The sequence below is a fragment of the Salvelinus fontinalis genome, chromosome 1, assembly GCF_029448725.1.
Source record: "Salvelinus fontinalis isolate EN_2023a chromosome 1, ASM2944872v1, whole genome shotgun sequence".
NCBI classification, from domain to species: Eukaryota; Metazoa; Chordata; class Actinopteri; order Salmoniformes; family Salmonidae; genus Salvelinus; species Salvelinus fontinalis.
In genome coordinates this window covers 20,280,471-20,300,770 of record NC_074665.1, presented here as the reverse complement: position 1 = coordinate 20,300,770, position 20,300 = coordinate 20,280,471, and the positions used below count along the sequence as shown (strand labels likewise).

General features: G+C 46.4%; 1 protein-coding gene across 5 annotated transcripts in view; it reads right to left on the bottom strand.

The window, feature by feature from the left end:
- Window positions 1-2,813: 2,813 nt before the first annotated feature.
- LOC129833347 (pleckstrin homology domain-containing family A member 1-like) overlaps window positions 2,814-20,300 on the bottom strand; it is a 34,386-nt gene continuing 16,899 nt past the window's right edge. Inside the window, exons 3-13 of one of the 5 annotated variants that reach the window (XM_055897920.1) lie at window positions 19,336-19,392; window positions 19,089-19,134; window positions 16,407-16,504; window positions 13,843-13,965; window positions 12,795-12,935; window positions 12,228-12,296; window positions 8,439-8,503; window positions 8,060-8,123; window positions 7,811-7,900; window positions 6,917-6,974; window positions 2,814-4,960 (exon numbers count right to left, since the gene is read on the bottom strand). In XM_055897920.1, coding sequence (XP_055753895.1) covers window positions 4,563-4,960; window positions 6,917-6,974; window positions 7,811-7,900; window positions 8,060-8,123; window positions 8,439-8,503; window positions 12,228-12,296; window positions 12,795-12,935; window positions 13,843-13,965; window positions 16,407-16,504; window positions 19,089-19,134; window positions 19,336-19,392 — 1,209 coding nt within the window. In that variant the 3' untranslated portion in view covers window positions 2,814-4,562. Of the gene's footprint in view, window positions 5,327-6,903; window positions 6,975-7,810; window positions 7,901-8,059; window positions 8,124-8,438; window positions 8,504-12,227; window positions 12,297-12,794; window positions 12,936-13,842; window positions 13,966-16,406; window positions 16,505-19,088; window positions 19,135-19,335; window positions 19,393-20,300 lie in introns of all 5 variants that reach the window. The other 4 variants (XM_055898087.1, XM_055898163.1, XM_055898004.1 and 1 more) reach the window with 4 other exon arrangements.

Sequence of the window (20,300 nt, the reverse complement as noted above, 5' to 3'; positions counted from 1 at the left end):
ACTACCCACAAGGCTAACTACCCACCCGCTAGGCTACCTGACATTGTTGCCAAATTTACATCATATCTTGTAACATTTATTGTTCACTTTCAATTTAATCTGGGAGTGCTTATTATTTTTACAGCGGGAAATAAATAATACACGTGGGGGGAATTAAGTTAATTGCAGCAATGCAATGACAGAGTGGAGAGCTTACCATTTCAGGATAATTGAACAACTCTGTTTTGTTTTATACATTATTTTGGTTGGTGGGGGATTTGGGCTGTTTGTGTCTTTCTCCTAATTTGAATCATGGGAGATGTGAAAAAAGAAACTGGAAGCCAGGCATGCAAAGCAGTGATTGGTTGAGCAGGAAACGTCTAATAATAATGATGATAATAATAACACATTTGTTTTATATAGTGCTTATCAAGGATCCACAGTTGCTTATGTCACATATACTGTAATGCATGGAGTTTCTCAGAACCAGTCTAATGCATATATGTCTGCAAAAGATGCGGAAGTATATCTCTAATATTCAGTTGCACTTTTGCACCATTACATTGGAACACACACACACGCACGCACGCACGCACGCACGCACGCACGCACGCACGCACGCACGCACGCACGCACGCACGCACACACACACACACACACACACACACACACACACACACACACACACACACACACACACACACACACACACACACACACACACACACAAATAACTGTGGTTACTTAACATATTCTGGCACAGCGATGAATCGATTAAGGACGGAAGAAGGGAAGAAGGGAATCTTGCTGTGTTCTCTGGCTGTGCAGACGTTAGGCTCCAACCACTCCCTCAGTGAGATCTCCATTAGGCACCCAGAACCAGTGTGGAGAAAGCCTCAGCACCCCAGAAAAATGAGGATGATCAAGAGCTGGACCCGGCCATTGATAGGCACTGGGTTGGACCATGGAGGCTCTGCTGTGGTTACAGAGTTCTTGCAGCTGTTTATGTTATCCTCAACTCACTTAGAGGTTTCCGTTAGGGGCCATGTCATCATTGCTGACATCATCACTTCCCGGCACAGGCCCTGGGATCAGAACACACCTGATGCGTACAACTGACCCTGACAGCCAAGGGCCAGCAGAACAGACCTGGGATCAGAACACACCTGATGCGTACAACTGACCCTGACAGCCAAGGGCCAGCAGAACAGACCTGGGATCAGTGGTCAGAGACCTGCGGTCTTCACAGCATCATTACACTGTGGTGTCCAGCCTGCATGTCTAGGTCCCTAGTTCCCCATGTCCTGACCAAGGTCAACTGTACTCACTGCAGTCATCAATATATATAGATTTCCCAGAGGTTTCTTTCCAGTTTGTGTTCTTTAGAGTGACACTATCTGGCAAGCCCATCGTTCTCAATACAAGCCCATTAAGTGTGAACTTACGAGTTCTAATGAAGCACTACGAATGTCCCTTTGAATCAAATTCAGAGTTATTCAAACTTGAACTCAACAATGGAGACAGATTCCAACTGTTGGGTCTTGAATCTAATTTGCTGCAACAACAAGCACTGGCTGAACTCATTCCCTCCCAGTAACATCCAAACTCTCGGAAACCCATTCCAATATGTTTAAGCAGTTTGTTATTTCTGTGTTTCGTCTAATGAGACTCAAATGGGAGCAGAAGAGGAGTGCCATTTTGTTCCCAATCCAAACAAGAGTTTCAGAGCAGGATTTCTTTCCTTATACCTATGCATCATAACAGTGTGGCCATGAGTCATGCCTGGCCAGCTCCGAGGGCACAATGTATTCCAGCTGGTTTTTCCTACGAGAAACCAGGGGCCTCTCAGTCACAACAGACAGCTCTCGCCAACTGCTCAGTATGAGGGACAGGCCATCTCCAGGTTTAGGGGACTACTTTCCCTCAGATCTCTATGGGCCCTTGTCAAACTATATAGGGATTTTTTATTTAACCAGGCAAGTCAGTTGAGAACAAATTCTTATTTACAATGACAGCCTAGGAACAGTGGGTTAACTGCCTTGTTCAGGGGAAGAAGAACATATTTTTTATCTTGTCAGCTCGGGGATTCGATCAAGCAACCTTTCGGTTACTGGCCCAACGCTCTAACCACTAAGCTACCTGCCACCGTGAATAGGATGCCATTTTGGATGCAACCTTAGGGGTATGATGTCGCCGTGATCATCCATACTGATGGGATTCACATTAAGACCACCGTGTGTAGTTCAGAAGACCAAACAGTGGTGAATGAGATAGATATTTACTAAATGTTTAGATGTATTCACTCTCCATGGGGTTGGTAGAAAGCGGATTTTTCCGGTTTTCAGGGATACAGTATTTTCAACCTAACTTCCGTTTCCCCTGAAAAACAGATGTGGGGACACCGCTCAGGCATTTTTTTACGCCTGCTACGTTAGGTTAAGATGTATTAATAATACAAATACTTCCAATTGACAGTAAACCTCTATCAACAATCTCAGTTGACCATAGATGCCTATAAACAATGCCAATAGATGGCGCTAGAACCCTGTTTGGCCGGGTTCTTTCCTATGGTCTTACCAGGCCTTGAAGTGGCAACTGTTAACGCTGTAAATTGGTGACATCTCTAAATGCAATCTAGTTACATGCTGGAAAATGTGAGGTTACAAAGGAACATAGCAGACATTGTATTGAATGGAATAAAAAATATTTGATCAAAAAAGGACTTGTAGTTACTTCCTTCAGCAGTACATAGTGTCAATCTACAGCCAACACAAAAATTACATTATTTACATGACTTGAGTCAAATCAAACATGAAGCAAAAAGTCACACCAACTTGAATCCATTGATTTATTTTCAAACTCCACTTAATAAATAATGCACACGATTTAAGAACATCAGGTACACAATTAAAAGGGTCAAAATAGCTTCTTGTTTTTTTTTCCTCTATAGAAAGAACGCAGGCACTTCAGCAGCTATTACAGTAAGAGTTGTGCAACACAGTAAAAACAGGAAGAGCACACAGCTGAGGCCAAAGGTCAAACCCTCCTCCCGTCTTCCACCATATTGGCAACGCAGGTACCCTATGTCTTCCCCACAGACACGCAAACAAACCGTCACAGCATTGAGAAAAGTAGTACAGTACTCATACAGTAGAGAAGAGGACGTCAAAGGAACACCCATAAAACAGATCAAGTGTAGCGGGCAGATTATCTGCCCACATTGTATCCACAAAGTGCCAGTTAAAAGGCCATACCCACAGGCCTATAGATGTATTGTACTGTACTGTGCATATCTGTCCTCCTGAGGGAGAAGTCACTATACAAATGCATGCTAACGTTGACAGGCACATAACATTACAGTGCAGGACTTAAATTTGGCAAAACACCTTGGTGTGACAGTGTGTGTGTGTGTGTGTGTGTGTGTGTGTGTGTGTGTGTGTGTGTGTGTGTGTGTGTGTGTGTGTGTGTGTGTGTGTGTGTGTGTGTGTGTGTGTGTGTGTGTGACTGATTGAGAGAGAAAGAGAGAGTCTGAACGAACACAACAGGTGTAACTTTCATTAGAGCATAAGGACTCAAAGCATTTCTAAAGGAGTACTAAAAACAGAAATATACACAAGACCCACTCACTCCAAAAAACACCCGAAAGCAAGAATGGTGCACGGAATTTCAACAGGTTCTTTTTAAGATTTTGGTTTCATATTTCATTAGGTGTTTCCACAACGGCATGCTTTGGATAAAAACTAAATGGTCAGCTTAAAAGAAAATATATCTAACATCTTAAAAGTACATACAAATCTAAACCATTGTGTATACGAGTGGGGTTGTCTCATTGTCGACAGTTACAACTTTTTCGTTTACATAACTATCAATAAAAATAACATCTAACGCCTCTTTAAATTAGGCCCAACAACCCTGATAACAGTAAATCACGTGACGTCAGGGAGAAGAAGGAGAAGGTGGAGAAGGTAAGAAACGTGAGCATTGAGTTTCTCAGCAGAGTAAGCTAAATCAGTAACCTCTTTAGCCAATGGACAAGGGATGATGTAATTGAATCATACCACACAATGCCAACACCAAGAGAGAAAGAGCAACACCCAACAGAAATATCAACAACGAAAGAGACTGAACTAAAACCAAACACCTGACAAGGTCTCCTTCTCCTGACACATCACGCCATTGGCTCTGTTAAGAGAAGCTCTCGATACAGGGGTAGAGTAGACGATCACCAATCACAACCATTTACATTTACATTTACATTTAAGTCATTTAGCAGACGCTCTTATCCAGAGCGACTTACAAATTGGTGCATTCACCTAATGACAACCAGGGACCACTTCCTGTCTTCCTGAGGGCCAGGTCGGCTCTGATTGGTTCAGCTCCATTTTTTGGTCACTTTTGATTGGCTTTCCGTTTGTCATTGGTGATAACTGCCCAGTCCCCTTTGTGTCAGTGTGAATCCACCTGCATCCACTGTGCATGGGGAGTGAAGGACAGGTGGTGGAGGGAAGGGGGAGTGGGGTTATGGGTGAGAGCTTGCGGTGTCCTGTGAGGCAGGGGTTAGAGGTCAAAGGTCAGGGGTTAGACTAGAGGCTCACACCTGGCTGACATGCAGATCTGAGTCCTCGAAGCTGAGGGTGGAGATTTCCAGTTGGTCGCTCTCTACTTCGCTGCGCCGTCTCCATGGCGACCGGTCCTCCCGGTCGGCGTTGGTGTGGTACAGGGACGAGGCGCTCACTTGGACAGGCGGGGGGTCTCCTGGAGGGAGAGGCGGGAGCGGGGTGGTGGTGGTGCCTCCGGGTGGCCTCTCCAGGGCAGCAGGCCCATGAAGTCCTGGCTGTCCCAGGTAAGGGCCCGGGCCCCCCTGGGGCTGGGGGTAGGGTGGCTCTGCCTGGACGGGCGAGCGAGGGGCGGGGGGTCCCCCGTGGTTGCTGCTGCAGTAGAAGCTGGAAGGGATGCTGGTGGTAGAGTGGTCGCTGTGCTCCTGCATAGTGTAGGAGAGGGAGGGGTTGAGGGAACGGACGGAGGAGGGGGACAAAGTCATTCAGATTCAGAAGCACTGGACGCAGGGGACTCAGTCAGGTCAGTCACAGTGCTGTAGTGAGGGCAGTGGCACAGGGTGGCAGAGCAGGGTAGCAGCAGCAGTAGTAGTAGTAGTAGTAGTAGTAGTAGTAGTAGTAGTATCAACAGTGGTGCTGGTGCAAAGGGTTACAGTAGTGGAAGCAGGAGTGAAACAAAGGCAGCAGATGTAGTTGGAGGAAGAGGAAGCAGAATAGCAGCAGCAGCAGAAGGGATGGTACAGTAGAGCTCACTTGGGGAATGTTAGTAACTCACTGTCACATTTTAATCTCTGAAAAACACGACAGGGAGAAAAGACACAACAACGAAAACAGATGCCCAAAAGTTAGTGAAAAGATGACCAGTTACAGCGAGCGAAAAAACTGTTTAGGAGTATCTCGTTTTAGCAAGGGCGTGAAAATATTAGACGATGAGGAAGTGAGAGATGGAAAAAGTGACACAGCACGAGCGTCCAGGAAAAATGGGCAGAGGGATGACATTTAGAATAGATGGGTAGAGCTCGGAGAACATAACTATGTGTTGAAGGGGTGGGGTGCATGAGGACATGTTGACGTGAAATCACAGTATTACTGGGTCATTAGAGAACATGAGAGGCTTCAAACTACTAGACATCACAGGAGGCTGGTGGCACCTTAAATGGGGAGCACGGACTCATAGTAATGGCTGGGACGGAATCAATGGAATGGTATCGAACTCCATGTGGTTTCCATGTGTTTGTTGCCATTCTATTCACTTCATTTCAGCCAATACTATGAGCCGTCCTCCCTTTAGCAGCCAGTGCTAGTAACAAGAGACTCTAAAAGCAATGTGGCAATGTTAAAAAGTCTCAAAGTTGGCAAGTGTAAGATGTTGAAGCCAATGGATGAATGAATGAAGATATAATGGTCAACCTTGAGGATTGCTGTGTGTGTTTCTAGGAGAGGTGGGGGAACATGCATCACCAGACCTAGCTAGCAGCTACCAGACCTAGCTAGCAGCTACCAGACCTAGCTAGCAGCTACCGGTAACTGTACAACAGGCTACTACACTACAGCTTCCCAAGCTACATTGGAACCCAGTGACGCAAGACAGTTCTATATGGAATAATTTCTTGCACATGGAGGCCAGATGACTGTATTATCTGTATAAAGGAACAAACACGCAGACTGGAGGTCACAAAATCAGTTATAAATGCATGAAAGTGGGATTTTTTTATTCAACTAGGCAAGTCAGTTAAGAACAAATTCTTATTTACAATGACAGTCTAGGAACAGTGTGATAACTGCCTTGTTCAGGGGCAGAACGACATATTTTTACCTTGTCAGCCCAACGCTCTAACCACTAGGCTACCTGCCGGATGAGGATGGAGGAAAAAGAGGCAGAAGGTACTGAAAACCAACAATGACATAGAGGAGGTTTTCAAAGAAGCCTGGTCGGGACCAGACCATACTAAGCTCCGGAAGGATGGCGAGGAGTGAGGTCATGTGGACCAGGCGAGTTAGTCTGACCAATCAATGGCAGATTAGATTATGCCTGTCCAGACCAGTTAGGACGGAGAACGGGGAGGGGCTAATGATCAGCACTCAAGCATGAGATGGAAGTCTATCTATTAAATGGGCTTGCTTGAGAGTTTCAGAGGGGATTAAGCAATCATCAAAGCTCTATTCCACTACATTAGACTTGTGCTGTGTCCGAAATGGCACCCTATTCCGTATATAGTGCACTTATTTTGACCAGAGTCCTCCCTATGGGTCCTGGTCCAAAGCATTACACTAAATAGGGAAAAGAGTGCCATTTCAGATGCAACCTAGGACTACGTCTGCAAAACAAACAGAGGAAGCTGCTTGACTGACACGGGGGCTCACATACGTGCTGCATTCACCATTGCGGAATGTATACCTCTGTATACAAGGGTTCGACAGCCGACGGGCCTGACGCATCTGCAAGAACACAGTAGTGCACATCTTCATTAGAAGAGAGAGAACGGGAGGAGGAGGGGGAGGGGAAGACGCTCCGGCTGAGAGAGGAAGGTATTAGAGAGAGAACAGGAGAGGGGCTGGGGGGGGTGTGTGTGTGTGTGTGTGTGTGTGTGTGTGTGTGTGTGTGTGTGTGTGTGTGTCTCTGTGTGTGTGTGTGTGTGTGTGTGTGTGTGCGTGCGTGCGTGCGTGCGTGCGTGCGTGCGTGCGTGCGTGCGTGCGTGTGTGTGTGTGTGTGTGAGTTAGGGTACCCGTTGGTTAGGGGTTTGAAGTGTAGCTGGATCACCTGGTTGTGAGTGGAGATCGAATACTGCCTTGTGTACTATAATTATGTCAATGCAAAAATAGGACATGGAAACCAACAAAACAATTAGGAAAATCAAGGCGGCACACAGGTACAGAAATTGAACTGTGATGTCCAGTTTGTAAGCTGGGGTGGGTGGTGGGTGAATGGGTGAATGGGTTACATCCAAACCGGATTTTAATGTTTGCTCTTCAACAGACAGAAACATGTGGAAACTAGAGACACGGATGTAGACTCAAACATGGATTTCCTCCAAAGACAGTAAAGTATCTCCCCTCTGAGCAGAGGTCTCCAATACTGGTCCACAGGACGTGCAGGCTTTTATTCTGACCAAGCACAAACATACCTGATCCAACTAACCATCAAGCCCTTGGTTAGGGGAACCACTTGTGTTCTGTAATTCTTGGCTACAACTAAAGTGTCAACACCCTATTGGTCATGCAGAACCAGTATGCAGGACCAGTGGCTCAGGCCCAGCCCCAGACTGAATACGTACAGAGGCAGCTGAGCGTCCGGGCCCCCGCTGGGCCACAATGGCTCCTGAGATGGCCTTGATCCAGCTGTGCATCTCCTCTGGACTGTCCGACTAGAGGGGGAGGAAGAAGAGGAGACACGTAGGAAACAGAGAGAAAAGGAGGAGGTCACTGTGACAATGGCAAGGAACACTGACTGTATCTCTTCGTCAGTTTTTGCTGGAATGAAATCTATTTGTTCATCTATTACCCTGAGAAAGAAAATGTCCCACCTGCATGTAGAAGGTCCTTGAGCTTGTGACGACTTCAAATAGATTGTCCCTCTGCATTAAGTCACTGGATGGAAAGAGATGACACCACTTTCAATAATATTCAAACATCCCGGCGACAGAAATCACTGGGTCTGAATGTAAGAACGCATCGCCATCTGTTGGTCCATGTCCAACATGTATTCTTATCTGTGAGCACGCTACAGTTGTTAGCCATGTCTGATCCCAAATGGCACTCTATTCCTGGTCAAAAGCAGTGTTCTAAATAAGGAATAGGATGCTATTTGCGAGACATGCCATGTCCGTTCACTTTGGCACTATGCCTGTCAGCGTCAATAGCCAATCTGTCCAGCTCAGTGTCTAAAGTGGAAAAGACACTGACCTCTGTTTGCACTCCTGAACTTTGTGAACCTCTTTCAGCGGGATCACACGCAGAGGCTCCCTCTCCTGAGAGAGAGAGAGAGAGAGCAAGAGAGAGAGCGAGAGAGCGAGAGAGCGAGAGAGAGAAAGAGACAGAAAATGTATACAAGATGTAATTCACCTGACAACATGACAACATGGCAACACCTAAAAGTAAAGCCTAATGTAGCATGACAACCCAAGAGCTAGTTCCTGATGTTCCTTGAATAGAGAGGACACAGAGAAGGTAGAAGGGGAGTATTCATGATCATTGGCATTATGCTATACTAATAGGATCCCTGTCCAGATTGAAGCCTAATAAAGAGAAGAGGGGCTGCAGAGAGGGGGCCTAGGTCTGATCCTGGGGTATTTATATAATATATATATTCATACTATAACCAGTGTTCATTGCAGATAATTGCCTTTTGACGCAGACACAGGGCGAGTCTGTAATTGTATGCAATTCTTTCTCTCATCCTGCTAAACCATAAAGCAGGGTAGTGTTACACAGGGGAAGCCTCCTGGGGCAACGGCAGCACACACACACACACACTTAGAAATGTCCTTGTTTTTGAAAGAAAAGCTCATTTTTTGTCCATTAAAATAACATCAAATTGATCAGAAATACAGTGTAGACATTATTAATGTTGTAAATGACTATTGTAGCTGGAAACTGATTATTTTTTATGGGATATCTACATAGGCGTACAGAGGCCCATTATCAGCAACCATCACTCCTGTGTTCCAATGGCACGTTGTGTTAGCTTATCTAAGTTTATCATTTTAAAAGGCTAATTGACCATTATAAAACCCTTTTGCAAGAAACTGAAGATGTCGTAAAACGCTGTGTACTACTTCCTTCACAGAACAGCGCAAACTGGCTCTAACCAGAATAGAAAGAATTGAGGACTATTTAATGAAGCTGCTAGTTGAGGACTTGTGAGGCGTCTGTTTCTCAAACTAGACACTCTAATGTACTTGTCCTCTTGCTCAGTTGTGCACCGGGGCCTCCCAATCATCTTTCTATTCTGGTTAGAGCCAGTTTGCGCTGTTCTGTGAAGGGAGCAGTACACAGCGTTGTAGGAGATCATCAGTTTCTTGGTAATTTCTCACATGGAATAACCTTAATTTCTCAGAACAAGAATAGACTGACGAGTTTCGAAGAAAGGTCTTTGTTTCTGGCCATTTTGAGCCTGTAATCAAACACACAAATGCTGATGCTCCAGATACTCGACAAGTCTAAAGAAGGCCAGTTTTATTGCTTCTTTAATCAGAACCACAGTTTTTAGCTGTGCTAACATAATTGCAAAATGGTTTTCTAATGATCAATTAGCCTTTTAAAATGATAAACTTGGATTAGCTGACACAAGGTGCCATTGGAACACAGGAGTGATGGTTGCTGATAATGGGCCTCTGTACGCCTATGTAGATATTCCATTAAAAAATCTGCTGTTTCCAACAACAATAGTCATTTACAACATTAATAATGTCTACACAGTATTTCTGATCAATTTGATGTTATTTTAATGGACAAAACATTTGCTTTTTTTCAAAAACAAGGACATTTCTAAGTGGCCCCAAACTTTTGAACGGTAGTGTGCGATGCAAAATCCCTAAAGGCAACACCCCTGTTCCCCTATAACCACACACACACACACACACACACACACACACACACACACACACACACACACACACACACACACACACACACACACACACACACACACACACACACACACACACACAGCATAATCTCTATAAGAGACGTATCTCTGCATGTCTTTGGCCCTGGGTTAGAGGCTGTAATGGTACTTTAGTAGGAGAGGCTGGAGAGATGAAGTGGTCTGGAGAGAGAACACACCCAGGCCTAGTCTAGACAGCCAATAGTACTCGCTAGATCTGCACTATATTCTAGGATTAATGTGCATTCCCGGTAATACACTTGTTTCCCCCGTGGACCGTCTCGTACATAAAGCATCCTCCATTCAGGCTGTAAAGGTATCATTTTCCTCCTTAACTAGTTTTAATGGCAAGAAGAAGGGGAAAAAACTGAAAAATATGTGTACTGTCTTAACAGTGGTGTAAAGTACTACTTAAGTGAAAATACTTTAAAGTACTACTTAAGAATTTTTGGGGGGTATCTTTACTTTACTATTTATACTTTTGACAACTTTCGATTTTACTTCACTACATTCCTAAAGAAAATAATGTACTTTTTACTCCATACATTTTCCCTGACACCTAAAAGTACTTGTTACCTTTCTAATGCTTGGCACAACAGGAAAATGGTCGAATTCACACACTTATCAAGAGAACATCCCTGGTCATCCCTATTGGCTCTGATCTCGGGGAATCACAAAAAAAATGCTTTGTTTGTAAATGATGCCTGAGTGTTCGAGTGTGCCCCTGGCTATCCGTAAAAATGTTTTTTTTTTTTTAAATGGGTTTACTTAATTATGAATTATTTAATTAATTATTTATACTTCTACTGTTAATACTTAAGTATATTTTAGCAATTACATTTAATTTTGATATTTAAGTATATTAAAACCAAATACTTTTAGACTTTTACTCAAGTAGTATTTTACTGGATGACTTTTGCTAGAGTGATTTTCTATAAAGGTATCTTTACTTCTACTCAGATATGACAATTGGTTACTTTCCCAGCACTATGTCTTAATAAAACACAGTTTTCCACCACGCCCTGATTTTGTCACCACCACCTTGATTTTGTCACGCCCTGATCTGTTTCACCTGTCCTTGTGATTGTCTCCACCTCCTCCAGGTGTTGCTTATTTTCCCCGGTGTATTTATCCCTGTGTTTCCTGTCTCTCTGTGCCAGTTCGTCTTGTATGTTCAAGTCAACCAGCGTGGTTTTCCCGTGTTCCTGCTTTTTTTCTATTCTCTTTATGCTAGTCCTCCCAGTTTTGACCCTTGTCTGTTTCTGGACTCTGTACCTGCCTGCCTAACCATTCTGCCTGCCTTGACCTCGAGCCTGCCTGCCACGCTGTACCTCCTGGACTCTGAACTGGTTTTGACCTTTTGCCTGTCCACGACCATTATCTTGCCTACCCCTTTTGGATTATAATAAATATCAAAGACTCAAACCATCTGCCTCCCGTGTCTGCATCTGGGTCTCGTCTTATGCCCTTATACATTTAAGATGCTGCACACCCTTGGCTATACGTGGTGTGGAACATTCTAAATTGTACAAAAATCTGTTAGGGCCAATGGGAGACAAGCTCATTCACTACACAAGCCACTCCTTATCCTAAAAACGTAGGGAGTAAAGGAGGGAGAAAACTTGTCTGAACTCGTTCTCTACCTCTCAGACCATGAGAGAGGAGGTGCAGAATGTGAGTGGGACAAACAGATTTATCAACAATCTAGCATTCGTCTAGCTACAGTACAGAATAGAAATGCTGAGAATCTGGGCCAGCGTGGACGATGAATCAAAACCCAGCTTGTCCATTTGGAAGTCCTGTTTATTAGTAGCTGTGCCAAGAGCTTTGGGAGCCTGCAACAATGCACAGGCCTGGAGTCGGCTCTTATCTAATCTGTGTGTGTCTGTCCGGAGCTCTAGGGGTCTGTGAAACACAGGTGGAAAACAAAGACAAACTGCTAGCCAACGGGGTCAGGCAGCTCCTTTGAATTGTGTGTGGGTGTGTGTTGGCGTGGGCGGCTCAAGGTCATTTTGTGTGGAGTGTGTGTCACCTTGCTCACAGCCGCCCACAGAAGGAGGAGAGGACAGAGCCACATTCCCACTAACCAGGTCTGACTTAAAGTAGCTGACCGCGTTCTCCTCCAGTAAGAAGTATCTCCTCTTCCAGTTCTTCATCTGCGGAAGAGAAAGGAAAACAAATCACAGATGGCTGGCAACATTTCCTGCTCCTCCAAATCCTTTTGACTTGCTAAGAATGCTGCTAATTGATAGCTATTCCGACACTGTTTGCTTTAGAATGGCTGGATTACTGTGGTTAATATGTTCCATTAACAGAGAGCTAAGAGAAGTTAGGTCAAAGGCAGGACAACGATGAGGGATATAATTCACCCTCTGAAACAGCTGGTCAGATACCTGCTGCTATCCAACTCCAACACATCATAATCCTATAGGTCGACAAACACACACAGCCAGGAATACCGCTAGTATAAAAAGCTTGTAGCTGAGGGAGAATTCCTGAGCTTGTGATGTATTCATTAGGCAACACAAGGAAGAAAACGGACAGAAACGTTTTCCATTGCGTTCCGTTACGAACGCGACCATGGTCCTAGTGTGGGCTTCTCGTGCTACAGCACCGGGAAGACTTCTCCCACTGTCTGTACCGTCTCTACTCACCACGGCTCCCTGCTTCACACAGTATCCAGCCTTGATGAGAGCCTGGTCCTGCGCCCCTCGCCCCAGGAAGTAGGGCAGCTGGCTGTGGGCCTTCCGCTGGCTCCCCCGCTCTGCTCCGTTCTGCCCCCCGTCGCCCTGCTCCTGCACCGCAGGACACGCACATGTAAGTGTAACGCACAGACGCACGCATGGGAGTATATCGGGCACGCCAACACACACACACACACACGTTAGACAGACAGATACAAATACACACACACACACAATCCCATACGTGTGTGTGGCAAGCCCCCCACCATATCATCATCTCCAGTGACTAGAAATGTGTGGTAACAGCAAACAATAATGATAGAGAATTCACTGGCTGTTCCATAAGCTGAAGTTGAGGCCGGACCACTGCACCGCCACTGCCCACACAGGAAGTGACATCATAGCTTGTGCATCTGGATGTAACTTTTCACTTTCAGCCAGTGTTTTTTAAGAGGCCTTGCTACATACCATATACCAGCACAAGACAGGATATGACTGGTACCGCTCATACGTACCAGAAAACACACCACACAGTGAGCTCCTCCTCAGAGGAACATTAAGCTCAATGTCTGTCACTATCTAAAAGATGGCCTGATCCATGGACATTTCTATTCAGTCAGACCATCTATTTATATAGCTGATTAACATGGCTAAAATCAAGTTACTAAGGGAACAAAAACTCAGTTATGGAATGTTTCTCGTTACTGCCCTAATTTGACAGATTTGACCTAACTGTTCCAAGCCACAGCTGAGCAAATGGCCTTCAAACATATGTCAGATATGTCTATTTACTCGTGTTAAGGGTTGCAGATTTTCAGAAACTCCCCCAGGTTTTCCAGAAATCCCAGGTGAGGGAGTCCAGGATATCCTGCTTATTCCTTCTTGATTCCAGGAATATCCCAACCGGGACATCTGGAAAATCTGAGAATGTTGGTAAAGTTTCCTGAATGTTTGCAACCGTACTCATGTTTGGTTAGGGCCTGGTTAGTGCTGGGCCAGACTGGTGCATCTTCCTTACCTGTGTGGCAGTGATGATGGGGACTCCACCTATGATCTCTGTCTTATAGGAGATTTGCTTTGTGGCACCCAGCCCCTCCTGGGTCATCTCTGCACTGGGCTGGCCATCCCCCGACTTTGGCACCTGGAACATGTCAAATAAACATCAACTCCCAGAGTGCATCGGGCCAACATGCCCCAAAACCTTGTTAGATGTGTCCCTCAGCGGTCTCTGTAGTGACATGATGATGTACTCCCTGCCTGCTCGTTAGTCTATTTTCCATCAACTCTAGCCTGGGGGCTCAGAGAGAAACTGCTACACTGAGTGGTGACTGGGGTAATCGATTGGTGTGCGTGTGTGTGTGTATGTGTGTGTGTGTGTGTGTGTGTGTGTGTATGTGTGTGTGTGTGTGTGTGTGTGTGTGTGTGTGTGTGTGTGTGTGTGTGTGTGTGTGTGTGTGTGTGTGTGTGTGTGTCAAACATTGACAGCCGTCTGTAGAAGTGTGTGGAACAATATGTGTGAGTGTGTGTGCGTCTGTGTGCGTGACCTTGTTGTGTGGACTGTGAGACTTTGTTGCAGTGTCAGCGGCAGGACTAAACTCAATAAAGAGAACATGAGTCAACAGAGTTTGATGAGACTTCAATACAGTGCGTGTATTGTGAAGTTATCACACAACTTATTATTATGTTACTTCATACTTAACGCCCAGTCCATTTTCCATACATGGATGTGGTTCAATTAAGCAATAAGGCACGAGGAGGTGTGGTATATGGCCAATATACCAAGGCTAAGGGCTGTTCTTAGGCACGACGCAACCCCCGAGGTACCTTATTGCTATTATAAACTGGATACCAACATAATTAGAGAAGTAAAAAAAAATGTTTTGTCATACCCGTGGTATACGGTCTGATAAACCACGGCTGTCAGTCAATCAGCATTCAGGGCTCGAACCACCCAGTTTATAAGAGGAATTAGAGTGGAACATCCTCTCCAGTGAATCCCAGTGAAAGCACACTGTTCTGTCCTGTTCTGCCCCGTTCTGTTCTGCCCCGTTCTGTTCTGCCCCGTTCTGTTCTGCCCCGTTCTGTTCTGCCCGTTCTGTTCTGCCCGTTCTGTTCTGCCCCATTCTGTTCTGCCCCATTCTGTTCTGCCCGTTCTGTTCTGCCCGTTCTGTTCTGCCCCGTTCTGTTCTGCCCCGTTCTGTTCTGCCCCGTTCTGTTCTGCCCATTCTGTTCTGCCCCGTTCTGTTCTGCCCCGTTCTGTTCTGCCCCGTTCTGTTCTGCCCCGTTCTGTTCTGCCCGTTCTGTTCTGCCCCGTTCTGTTCTTCCCGTTCTGTTCTTCCCGTTCTGTTCTGCCCCATTCTGTTCTGCCCGTTCTGTTCTGCCCCGTTCTGTTCTGCCCCATTCTGTTCTTCCCGTTCTGTTTTGCCCCGTTCTGTTTTGCCCCGTTCTGTTTTTCCCCGTTCTGTTCTGCCCCGTTCTGTTCTGCCCCGTTCTGTTCTGCCCCGTTCTGTTCTGCCCGTTCTGTTCTGCCCGTTCTGTTCTGCCCCGTTCTGTTCTGCCCCGTTCTGTTCTGCCCCGTTCTGTTCTGCCCCGTTCTGTTCTGCCCGTTCTGTTCTGCCCGTTCTGTTCTGCCCCGTTCTGTTCTGCCCCGTTCTGTTCTGCCCGTTCTGTTCTGCCCCGTTCTGTTCTTCCCCGTTCTGTTCTGCCCCGTTCTGTTCTGCCCCGTTCTGTTCTGCCCGTTCTGTTCTGCCCCGTTCTGTTCTGCCCCGTTCTGTTCTGCCCCGTTCTGTTCTGCCCCGTTCTGTTCTGCCCGTTCTGTTCTGCCCGTTCTGTTCTGCCCCATTCTGTTCTGCCCCGTTCTGTTCTGCCCGTTCTGTTCTGCCCCGTTCTGTTCTGCCCGTTCTGTTCTGCCCGTTCTGTTCTGCCCGTTCTGTTCTGCCCGTTCTGTTCTTGCCCCGTTCTGTTCTGCCCCGTTCTGTTCTATCCTGTTACTTCCTTTTCTGTAGCGACAGTCCGTGACTCAGAGCACTCGCCTTCCCCTTTGTCCTGTGTGTGTGTGTGTGTGTGTGCTTGCTTGCTGTGTGCTTGCTTGCCTGTGTGTGTGTTTGCATTTACATTTGTGCAAGGCGAGTATGTGTGTGTATGTACGTGCCTGCCTGTGTGTGTGTCCGTGTGTGTGCCTGTGTGTGTGTCTGTGTATGTGTCTGTATCTGTGAGGGCTAGTCAGATGGGAGGGAGAGGAGCAGAGAAAGCCGTGGTTGCTGCTGTGGCCCTCAGTGACACAGTAAGAGACCAGATCCCCCGCCCAGAGGGGTTTGGATGCCCTGTAGGAAACAGACAGGGGACTCCTGGACCCAGCAGATTAGTGCTTCATAATGTCTTTCTCTCCACTGTTGACTTGACAGTAGACACACGTGAGGTATGCCGGCCTTGTCATCCTCCTCCATCCCAGTCACTCACGCCAGCTGAACTGGGATAACACATCCTAATTCTGAATCACAGGTCCCTTCCTAGCCGGCGTTGAGATGGAAGCGGTCTTGTACTACGGGAGACTTATGACAAGAGACAGGGCAGGGGACTCACTGTGATCTTGGTGGCGTTGTTGAGCACGTTGACCCACTCTACCAGATCCTGCTGATCATTGGCCTGGAGGTAGAACTTCCTCATACCAGCATTGATGACTGGGGAGAGAGAGAGAGGGAGAGAGGGGCAGAGAGAGAGGGGGAGAGAGGGGGAGAGAGGGGCAGAGAGAGAGGGGGAGAGAGAGAGGCAGAGAGATGTAACAAAATGTGGAAAAAGTCAAGGGGTCTGAATACTTTCTGAATGCACTGTATCCTTGATCCCAAAATGTGTTCGGGCCGCCGTATGAATGGCGTGACGCAATTGCCGCGCCTCCAGAGGCCAAATTGTGCTCCGTACTGCATTGCCATGCGCCTCCCAAATCAATAGCTTCGCATTGACATGACTGGTTGATGGTAGGTGGGGCGGGAGGTCCTGTATAAACACAAACTCACTTCCCTGACAACTTCCTTCACAACAGCTCTGCCCTGCTCCGCGAATAGCAACAAGTATGAATGCCCTGCCTTCTGCAGAGGCACTATCACCGTCAACGCTGCATGGCCAATGCAGACGTTGGATTGACCATGCAGCGCCTTTAAGCGCCACAGCAGCAGTTCTGTCAGTTAGGCCCATTAGCAGAGTTTAATTATGCATCTCTGTATTTCAGTAACATATTTCTGCCAAGTAGTCTGACACATGCTGTTTCGAGTGCTCGGCTGAGTCCCATGTTCAGAATCCAGAGAGACATTTCCATGCATCCCAAATATCCCCCTTCTCCCTATCAGGAATAGGGTGGCATTTGGAACACAACCTTTGTCCGGCAGTATTATGTTTCCCATCCCTAACGGAGACATAATCCCAGTGGATTGTCTTCCACCGTCTTATTCAAGGAGACATAATCCCAGTGGATTGTCTTCCACCGTCCTATTCAAGGAGACATAATCCCAGTGGATTGTCTTCCACCGTCCTATTCAAGGAGACATAATCCCAGTGGATTGTCTTCCACCGTCCTACTCAAGGAGACATAATAACAGTGGACTGTCTTCCACCGTCCTATTCAAGGAGACATAATATCAGTGGACTGTCTTCCACCGTCCTATTCAAGGAGACGTAATTTCAGTGGACTGTCTTCCACCGTCCTATTCAAGGAGACATAATCCCAGTGGATTGTCTTCCACCGTCCTACTCAAGGAGACATAATAACAGTGGACTGTCTTCCACCGTCCTACTCAAGGAGACATAATCCCAGTGGATTGTCTTCCACCGTCCTATTCAAGGAGACATAATCCCAGTGGATTGTCTTCCACCGTCCTACTCAAGGAGACATAATACCAGTGGACTGTCTTCCACCGTCCTATTCAAGGAGACATAATACCAGTGGACTGTCTTCCACCGTCCTATTCAAGGAGACATAATACCAGTGGATTGTCTTCCACCGTCTTATTCAAGGAGACGTAATCCCAGTGGATTGTCTTCCACCGTCCTATTCAAGGAGACATAATACCAGTGGACTGTCTTCCACCGTCCTATTCAAGGAGACATAATTCCAGTGGACTGTCTTCCACCGTCCTATTCAAGGAGACATAATACCAGTGGACTGTCTTCCACCGTCCTATTCAAGGAGACATAATACCAGTGGACTGTCTTCCACCGTCCTATTCAAGGAGACATAATCCCAGTGGATTGTCTTCCACCGTCCTATTCAAGGAGACATAATCCCAGTGGACTGTCTTCCACCGTCCTATTCAAGGAGACATAATACCAGTGGACTGTCTTCCACCGTCCTATTCAAGGACACATAATACCAGTGGACTGGCTTCCACCGTCCTATTAAACGTCTCAGTTTTATGATCCTCACAATGATTCACCAGAGCACACCAGCCCACACACTCAAATGCAAACGCACGTGCACACACACACTAGACTCAGTCAGGGCTGAGGTAGGTTGACCTCATACTTGGACAGTCAGGTAATCCTAAAACTACAGTAGTGGAATAGATTGATGAGACTATCCAAAAGTGGACCTGGATCATGCAAATACCTAGGTTAAAAATATCCCAGAGTTTTAGAGAGGGGGGTTCCGATTTGGACTCCAGCATCCTGTCATGCAGGAAAGACCCCCACCCATGCCCCAAACTCGACACCCCCGCTCATCGAACAACATGGTTGGGTCGAGCCAGCTCTTGGCGGTCACCGGTGGGTCATCCTACTGCTTCCTTCTATTGAGTGGGGGAGCTACTGTATACTCCTGACTGGGGCCGCTGAGGGACAAAGGGCCTGTTGAACAACAGCACTTCATACAGAAAATGGTCCCATTCAAACCCCCGCGAGGGAGGGAGGGGGGAGGGAATCTATGGAAAGAGGGGACAGTTGAACAGTGAAACAATTACTGACGAGGGGCTCACATCATCGACCTTAGTGAACTAAATAGAATCATTCTAGTTCAATAGCTAAAGGTCAACGGTGTCTTTACTACAAGCTGCCCCCTACTCCCACCCCCCCACGCTCCCTAGACAAGCGCCCCCCCCCCCCCCCCCCCCCCCCCCCCCCCACACACACTTTCCTCCCACTGCTTCCTCCTTCACAGAACCCCCCAGACAGCACACTGCTAGAGAGACAATACACAAACATACTCATATACACAACTAACAGTAATGTACAGTGTTTTCCAAACACTGAATCAAATCCAAAGGTTGAGGGACTTACCGAAGCAGAACTCCGCCTTTGGTCGCAGCTTTGTGGCATCACTCACCTAGAGGGGGCAAGAGAGAGAGCGAGAGAGAGAAATAGTGAGAGAGAGGGAGAGAGAGAGAGAGAGAGAGAAAGAGAGAAATAGTGAGAGAGAGCGAGAGAAAGAATGAGACAGATGTTCACACCTAAGACTGTGGTTGGCCATGTCTGTGTCTGTCAGACAGGATTTAATTCAACAACATTATTGGACAACTTGACTGACCTTGGAGATGTAGGTGAGTTTGAGGGAGCCAACATTTTCAGCTCCTTTGGGCAGGTTCTAAAAAGAGGATTCAACAGTGATGAAGGCATTAAACGATTTACAAGTCTTGGAGAAGGAGATGGAAACTAAACTGAAATGAATAATTCAGAGCCCAGGGCAGCATCAATAAATGATATCATTTTTTGAGGTCATGACCAAGTCTGTCTTTGTACAGGTATTCCTCACTGAGCTCCCACTCCCCGCTAAACAGATTACATGCATTTAAATGACCTGTAAAACATTAAGTCTGATTGTTTCTGTTCACGCCAATGTTTTCATTGACTGGTTATCATCTACATCACGTTGAAAAGATGATTATTTTATCTTGTCGTTTCATGTTAAGGAAAGGAATGCCCAAATCATAAAGCACTACTCTACTAGTATACTGTACATACTTTCAAGCAGCTATACTTTGTGTAGAAGGAGCGTAAAACAGCATCCCAGAAGAAGTTCAGAGGTGAATTTGCACATGTCACACATGACAAGAGTATAGACCTGGGGGAGGGACAGACAGACAGATGGACGGACGGGCGTCTGGGCAGACGTGTAACTTGACTCGGTTTCCCCAGACGTAGCATCATCTCCCCAGCCGACGACACACACATTTCCTCTTGATGGCCCAGAGTGGTCTGGCCAGACCAGACGGATCAATCCAGTCCAATACTTTATGAGATTAGGTCAGTCCAAACAGAAGCAACTATTAAATTCATCCTACCGCTAATGTCCTACTCCAGTGCATACTGTAAGTACATAGGGCCGTGTCAGCTGCTGCCCACTCAAGAAATGACATCAGCCTAAATGCATGTGTTGATTAAACACGCAGACATTAGAGACTGATGACTTGAGGGCAGTGAGAGCACCATAGTCTAACTCATGATCTCCTCTGTGAAATGTACAGTACCAGTCAAAAGTTTGGACACACCCAC